Genomic DNA, 8,449 nt, shown 5'->3' with positions numbered 1-8,449 from the left:
CCGATTTGAGCCGGAGTCCGATTCTCTAATCAAAATTGTAATCCTTTGTCGCAATCTTTGTAAAGTTTTGTAACGTAATAGTAATAATGTTATTTAATGAAAGAAATGTAAGCAAACTTATTCTTTTTTGTTTTAATTATGAAATACTGTACGAATTGAACAAAATTTATAAAATATCGGTTACAGAAGCAGTAGTTGTTACTTCTACCTGTTCCATCCGAATATCTCTGATGGGCAACGGACGAAAGCAGATAAATGTAGAGTTCTCATTTGTTCTTGTTTCCATGGAAACCGAGAGGACTTACTGCCAAAGTCCTTTCTTACAAGTGTTACAAAACAAGCACGTGTATTGACGATTTATAATAAGTTGTTATGAAAGAATTACGAAATAACCTGTATGTTCTCAATGACAATTATGATTCGAAAAGTTTACTACTGAATGTGTCTCTCTTTTATTTTCTCCCTGTCTAGAAATATCACTAGACAAGACTGTTATCTACAATATCCGGGGAAAATAAATAAACATTTTTAAAGAAATATTCGTTATTCACTATTTCCCTTTTCCGAATGACACACCCTCATTAATGTTTATTTCTTTAATTGATATTACACTTACATGCTAATTAGGTACATCAATTTTACTTCAATATCAATGTTTCGTCGTCACACTTTCCTTATTGATACATCTGCCTCGAAAGCTTTGTAATTATTTTCACTGAAGTGTGAAACAGTTTGCCTGGAAGAGAGGTGTTAATTTTTAATTTTATAAAGAAAATTATTTTTTATAAATTAAAGAGAAATTTGTTTAATTTATTTAAAATATTTTAATATTTGAGTATATTTTTTATAGTACTAAAATTTATTTATTTATTCAAGAGCACACATCCTTCCATATCTGAATAAATGTTTCCAGTATTATTATAAATTATTTTCATTACTTCTGATGGAGTAAAGAATTTATAAGACACTTTTTTTAATCCAAGATATTGAAACTTTCATTGTCAAGATATATAAATTTAACTGTAATTTTCTTGTTCTGTATTAATCATTATATTCATATAATCTTATTATGTTTGTACATATTGAATCTATTTGAAATAAGTAACCTTAATAAGTATAATATATAAAAGTAATTAATTTACACTTTTTATCAAGTATATTAAAAATAAGATACATGTTTCAAAAAATTTCTGCTTCATTATTTATATATTATATTTTGTATTTACTTAATTTACATTGTGACATTATACATAGTCTTTATGTAAAAGAATTTTAATATTTTTATAAATCATAAAGTGTAAAACGGCAACTCAATGTTGTAAGTATTACTTACTGTATTACATTTAGACAAAAAAAAAAAAAAAAGGGATATGATATATAAATATGCATGTATTTAAAAAAAAAAAAAAAATCTGTAATGCCTCTAAAAATAGAATAAGAGTATAAATTCTACACATCATGTTAAATAAATATTATACTAATAAAGAGAAATTAAATTAACTATTGCCTTTTTTATTTCTACTAAAAATATTGTCTTTTGAAGTCTAATTTAAATTAAATAAAATACCTGGTATTCATTTCAAGCTTCAATTTTTTTTTTGGTTAATTTTTATCCAACTCTGAAAATCAATGTTTTTTTAAATATTAATCTATAAATAATGTTATGCTTTAAATTTATATTTAACTTTTACATGACCATTTGAGTTATGTTGTTTTCTTATGTAGATTTGGATAATTGAAGTTCTAATATAGATTTGCAAATTGTCTATTAAACATGGAAAAATTTGCAATGTTTATTATATGAAAAGGAATTTTTAATAGTTTGCAAAATTTTTTTTTTTAATTTCTGTAACTTTTTATTATTGAACCTTTTAAACCTTAATTTTGTTTACCTTTGAAGCAAAATTGTTACATGTATATAGCCATTGTCAGTCAATAGTGGCTTTTATGTTTATTGGCATAATTAAATTTATCATATGGTTAGAAAATTTATAAATCTTCATTTCATTTAATTCAGATTGATTAAAAAAACAAAACAATATGTTGTAGGAAAACTGACTTTAAATCCTGTGCTAGAGTGAAGTTTAAAGTGATATTTGAGTCAACTGACTTAAAAAATACATTAATTTAAATAAATTTGTGAAGCCTTTAATTATTTTTTTAGTTGAATAAAATTATTTATTCGGCATCAAAGAATAATTCAGTTTTTATTGTTGACTTTATATAAGGTATGGAAAACTGCATACATACCTATTCATTTCATAAATTTATTGTTCTGACTAGTATATTAATATTTGAGAATACAATAAAACACTTCAAAATAATACTTTTATGATCAACAAAACTATATTTTACAGTCTTTAGTAAATACGACCGCTTTCATTTTGAGAAGACTGTGTATATAAAGAAAAAAATTTAGAAAAATTCAGAAAATATGATTTGTAAGAGTTAAATGGATACTGATTTACAGCCTCTTTGTCTCTCTTTTTTTTTTTTTTTTTTTTGTTGAATGTATTGTCTTTTGTTATATTTAAAAAAATTGATTTTTTTAAAAACTTTTGCATTTTTTAATTTCATTATAAACTTTATTCATATTATTGCAATTGTTTTACCAATTTTATTTAAGTTATTAAATTTTAAAACCTGTCAGACAGAAATTGATGGCATATAGTTTCTGCCATTTTCAACTATCACACATAAAAATATGTGGAATTTTGTAAAAGCAGATGTACTGTGCATGTGTTTTTTTTTTTTTTTTTCATTGTAGGTACAATCTTAAAATTCACTCTAAAGAATTTTTTTTTTTTAGAATCTTTGTTATGTTCTTTAATGATAATTTGTATAATTAGCTAATTACTCTGTTTAATATTTATGTGAATAAAAATAATAAGATTTTTGTTTTTATTATGGTTGTTATTTGGATTTTAAGCAAATTTTACTAGCTTGCTTTATTAACTCTCATTTTTTGTATTATAACTTATTAAAATTCAGGAAATGGCAGTATTATCTTTTGTTAAGATTTTCTTTTTTTGTACTTTTACTCCCTTATAATTTCAATTGTATTTTATTTTTAAAATAAAAAAAAATCAAATAATTATTTTGTATTTTACTTTTTAGATTACTCTTAAAAGCTATTCTATAAAACTTTAAAATGAAGCAGTTTTTGATTAGGACTTCCATAGGGAAGTCTTATCTGTGGCGTTCTCTGGTCTATCAACAGGCTAGACAAGGTCATGCTACCTCGCAAGAAGTCCATAAGCCAATCAAAAAAATTTTGGTTGCTAACCGAGGTAAAACTTAAATATTATCTCATAGGTATTGCTTTTAAATTATGTAAATTGATCTTTGTTTCTTTTAATAGGAGAAATAGCTATTCGAGTTTTTCGAGCATGCACTGAACTTGGCATACGCTCTGTTGCTATTTATTCAGAACAAGATAAAATGCATATGCATCGCCAAAAGGCTGATGAGTCTTACCTTATTGGAAAAGGATTACCTCCTGTACAAGCATATCTTAACATTCCAGAAATTATAAAAATTGCTCAGGTATTATAATTTTTTTTAATTATCAGATTTTTATAACAATTTTATTTCAAAATATAATCAAATTTTGAAATATAAAACTTTGTGACAAATTATTTTATTCAAATATTAAAAATTACATATAGTTGTAAAATTTGAAGAGGATACTTTCTTGACTGAGTGTTTGCAATATTTACCATATCTCTTCTATATGGGGTGAAAACCTCCTTTCTCTTGACAAAAAGTCAGTCTCCAGATCATAATGTACACAAATGTGCATTTCCTTCTTTAGTAAAATTTTTTTTTTAAAAGGACACTGAAGTTATGAGGAGCTGGTAAAGTGAATGCTTAGTTGATGGTGATTGATTTTTTCTATAATTATCTTTGCTCTAAGAATTCATCACCTCAATCATCTATATTATGCTTGAATTTCTTTTAACAAAATTAACAATATCAGTGATTCCGTTTACGTGCTATAGCACGTCAAATACGCCAAAAGTTGTTGATGGATTTGTTGGATGGATGGCCAAAAGTTGTTGATGGAACACCACCGATTAACTTCGGTCTGGGTAAAGGTAAAAATGAAAAAAATATATTATTTTTCTCTGTATTAACATCAAAAAGGTAAGACAATTTCATGAGCATCAAATAATATTGTTTCTTTTCATCAATGCAAATGTTTGAGTTGTATGTAATTAAAGGCCTTGATTCTTCAAATACAACTCTTTTGTTTTGCCTATCAATACTAGATGAATTTTTAAATGTGCATGTTAATTAGATGGATAAAAAAGCAGAGGATTTATCATCTATTAAACATTATAGATCATTTGTATCTTTTTCTTTAAATCTTGAAGACCTCCTTTTAATGTTCTAATATTTAAAATATTGCTTAAAATGCAATTTATTTTATTTCACATATAATTTTTTTCTTTATGAAGATTTAAAAGGTTTTGAACTTTAATGTTTAGTAAAAATAGGACAATTTAAAAATAAAATTTTTACTTTAATGTGTGTCCATTTTAAACTGGAATATATATTGACGATCGCAACGCTCGAATACGCCATCTGGGGAGAGACCGGTTTCATGCTTTTGGTCCTTCTCCCTTCCCTCTCCTCCTCTTTTCAGTTGTATAGGAATGTACTGCGATATTTTCCCTTTTCTTAATATTTTTCCTTTTTATTTAGTAAAAATATGTCTTAAAATTTCTGTGATGCTTTTCTTTAGAACTATGCTTAATGTAGTTTTCAGTTCCATATAGTTTTCCAACTTAAAAGATTTTAATCTATATGAAAATCAAGAGAGAAACTAACATATTTTCTTCCTCTATGACTCTCCTCGCGCTAATGGGGAAAGCATGTGAAGTGTTGCCATAGGTAGAGAGTTCTGCTCTTTGCCACCTGTAGCCCATTTCAATCACCAATATTTAAAAAAAAAAAAAAATTGTTCTTTATTTTTGTATTTCTTTAATTTTTTTCTTATACTGTTTTTAATTTACCCACTTCTATTAACAATTAACCAGAATTTCAAAAATTGGATCCTGAAGACCCCTGAACTATAAAATCTAGTTATAACTATGTACTGATGTACATAATAAGTAATAATAATTTTTTAAGGTAATAACTTCCAAAGATCATTATTAATATTCTTGTTAAATTCAAAGAAATTAAAAAAAGATTATAAAACTGAAAAATAAAGTTGTCTGTTCCTAAACTAAATTATTAAATAAATAATTAAAAAATTGCACTTCATATATATTCTTTAGATAAGTTTTAATATAAAATTTATTGTGGATATTTTTAAATTACACCAATCAGAAATGCATTTGGGAAGAAGCAGATGAAAAAAGTAGCGTTTAAATTAAATAGTTAAAAATTTATCTGTAAGTTAAATTGTTCTTTTTTTAAATAATAAAATTCTTCATTGGGCTGCCAATTACTATTCTAAAAATGTTTGAAAAAAAATTAGTTTGGTGGCTTTAAATTTTGAACGAAATGTATGAATTTTTCTTCTTATTTTTATTATCCTATTTCTGTTAGTTTATTCTATATTTTTAGGAAAATGGGATTGATGCTATTCATCCTGGATATGGTTTTCTATCTGAGAGAGCTGATTTTGCTCAAGCTTGTATTGCAGCTGGTATCCGTTTCATTGGACCTTCACCAGTTGTCATGGAAAAAATGGGAGATAAAGTTTCAGCTAGAAAAGTTGCAATATCAGCTGGTTTGTTGTTAAGAATACTGTATTTTGATTTTATATTTATGGTTGAATAATGTTTTTGTTGTATTTTATGATTGACTCTCGAAAATTTCATTTTCTGAGTTTCTATTTTTGAAATTATTTTGCTATTTAAAGCCAAAATTTAGTATTTAAAAAGTAGTAATTTGAAATTGTCTCTTTATTGATATAAAAATAGTAAATAAGATTCAGTTTAAAATTGTTTACTATGAATCCGTTCTTGGTATGATCCCGGTAGCAGACTTTACAGGATGAATCTGCAGTATTATCTTCATAAACCCAAATATGTCTACAACCACGATGCAGTCAGACATAAATTATTATTGTAAAAATTCAGCTTAATCTAATACACATGTGACAAAATTTGCAAATATAAAGTTCTTATACATAAAAATCTTAGGAGTTGTTTAAATTTAAGTAGAATTTCATATAATGATGTTAAAAAAAGGAATAAATCTCTACAGTTAAGCTTGTAATCAACTACAGAAAAAAATTTTTTTTACTTTTTGTTCCATCAGGTGTAATCTCAATTCATCTTTTAAATTTTTATTTGAAACAAGTTAGGAAATGCTTTAGCAAGGAGTTTTTGCAATTTTCCTCTATTTTTTTGCTTTTAAAAAATGAAATAAATGAAAAATAATCTGCAAATGCTGCAATAATCTACAGTGTCTGCTAGGGAGTTTCTGCTACTGCTGGGGGCCATTGGGTATGATGAGCCATTTTTCAAAAAATGAAGTATTCTTTTGAGTTATTTTTTTTAATAGGAATATTGTTTTAATTAATTGAAATATATTATTTATATTAATTGTAAATTATATACTTGCCTTGTTACAACTGTTCTGAAATATAATTTTCTTCTTCCTTTCTCTGTTCCAACTAACATTTTTAAAATAATGTTTTTTACTTACTTGTAAGTTTGTATAAAACTAAGTATTCCCATGTGTATTTATATAAGCAATAAATTAATTTTTTTGCAGGTGTGAAGGTTGTACCAGGTACAGATACTCCTGTTACTGATGTTAGTGAGGCATCCAATTTTGTTAAAGAACATGGACTTCCTATAATTTTAAAAGCAGCTTACGGTGGTGGCGGGCGTGGGATGCGTGTTGTTAAAAAGTTTGAGGTCAGTTGAAAAATTGTTCACTCTTAATAATAGACATTATGTATCTTTTTGCATTAAATATATTAAAATCTTTTTATTATTCAATTAATTTAAGGTGACTGTTTAAAAATCTTATCGATGGCAGAATTTTTTAAATGTTAGTTTAATGACAAGCCTTGTAGCCTTTGTTTTTTCTCCCAAGACTCATTCAAGAGTAGTTTTTTCACAAGCTTAATAAGAAAAGTATTAATTTGTTTACTTATTTTATTAATTTGCATTCAGAAGTTGCTTTACTGAATAAATTGATGCATAAAAACAAAAATGTTCAAAATTTTAAATAACATTAGATTTTCATTGTTTTTTGGTATTTTGAATATTTTTTTAAATCTTTTTAAGAGTGGCTTATATTTTTTATTGTAAGCTACCAGAAATAACATTTTACACACATATTATTTTCAAATATTCAATGCTTTTTAATCATTAATAAAAGTACAGTGGTCCCCACTTAATTGCATATCGGATAATCGAATAACCCGCATGTACACATAAAATTTAGTGGAACCAAATAATTTTATATTAAACTAATGTTAAACTTTCCCGTTTAAACGGATATTTGTTGTTTTTGTCCCCATCTAATTGCATAAAGAGGAGGTAATCAAATGAGAAAAAAAAAAAATTATTTTTGAGAACTCTTTCACCAGCTAAAATGGAATTTCTGCTGTTCAGTTATGATAATAGGTGGTCTCTTTAATAGGGACATCCTGTTCCTTAGTTGGTCTAAATAGGTGGTAAAGTTGAAAAATTAATCAAATCTTGCTGCCAGTTATACATTGAAGTAAACGAAGTTTTTTTTTTTACCTTTCTTTAAATTACTTCACTCACACATCATTAAGAATGTAAAAAAGGTACAGAAAGATTTGTTTTGTGGTCAAGACTTGTGGTTCCCACCTGATACTTTATTTGCTTTGATAAGAAAAAGTTTCCAAAACCTAACACACTAGTGTATCTTTCTCTGAAGTAGAATTATACTTACTTACTTATCCTCTATGTGTCTTTGGGCACTTAAGGCCTCTAGCATGTCCCTCCAACGCCTCCTGTCTCTAGCAATAGATCTTGCTTCCTCCCAGCCAGATATTCTACATTCTTTTAATTCGCCCAAAAACATGCGCTGGATGGTAAGTCTGAGTCTTCCTCTTGTGAAGTAGAATTATAATTGCTTAATATCAGTGAATAAATCTGAGTTAGTTGCAAGTTGAGTGCAAAAAGGAATGATTTGAATTAAGTGAAAACAATAAATCTTGGAAACAGAAAATTTCAAAAAATCCCAAACTGAAATGGTTAATATGGAATTTCTCAAGTTTCGAAGATTAAAAAAAAATAAATAAGTAAAAATAAAAATAATAAATTCTGAATGTATTTGAAAGGAATACGCAAGTCATGAAAGTCTTAACACAATTTGAGAGGGAAAATCTAATTTTGATAAATTGAGGAATTAGACGAGTATAAAACAGTCTTCAATTATAGTTTTTTCGAAAGGGAAATAATTATATTTTAGTACCTATATTTTACTTTTCATTAACATTGATTTA

The 8,449-nt window shown here is 26.1% G+C and overlaps 1 protein-coding gene across 4 annotated transcripts in view; it reads left to right on the top strand.

Moving 5' to 3' along the window:
• The first annotated feature begins 229 nt into the window (after positions 1-229).
• PCB (Pyruvate carboxylase) overlaps positions 230-8,449 on the top strand; it is a 42,854-nt gene continuing 34,634 nt past the window's right edge. The window contains exons 1-5 of one of the 4 annotated variants that reach the window (XM_016058219.4): positions 230-747; positions 3,118-3,290; positions 3,362-3,546; positions 5,578-5,743; positions 6,736-6,881. In XM_016058219.4, the coding sequence (XP_015913705.1) occupies positions 3,152-3,290; positions 3,362-3,546; positions 5,578-5,743; positions 6,736-6,881 (636 nt within the window). In that variant the 5' untranslated portion in view covers positions 230-747; positions 3,118-3,151. Of the gene's footprint in view, positions 1,023-3,117; positions 3,291-3,361; positions 3,547-5,577; positions 5,744-6,735; positions 6,882-8,449 lie in introns of all 4 variants that reach the window. The other 3 variants (XM_016058220.5, XM_087167779.1, XM_071183512.1) reach the window with 3 other exon arrangements.

Source organism: Parasteatoda tepidariorum, chromosome 7 (assembly GCF_982258835.1).
Source record: "Parasteatoda tepidariorum strain Cologne lab strain chromosome 7, Ptep-v5.0, whole genome shotgun sequence".
In the NCBI taxonomy this organism is placed as follows: Eukaryota; Metazoa; Arthropoda; class Arachnida; order Araneae; family Theridiidae; genus Parasteatoda; species Parasteatoda tepidariorum.
Note: the sequence above shows the minus strand (reverse complement) of the source record. Positions and strands in the feature narration are given on the sequence as shown.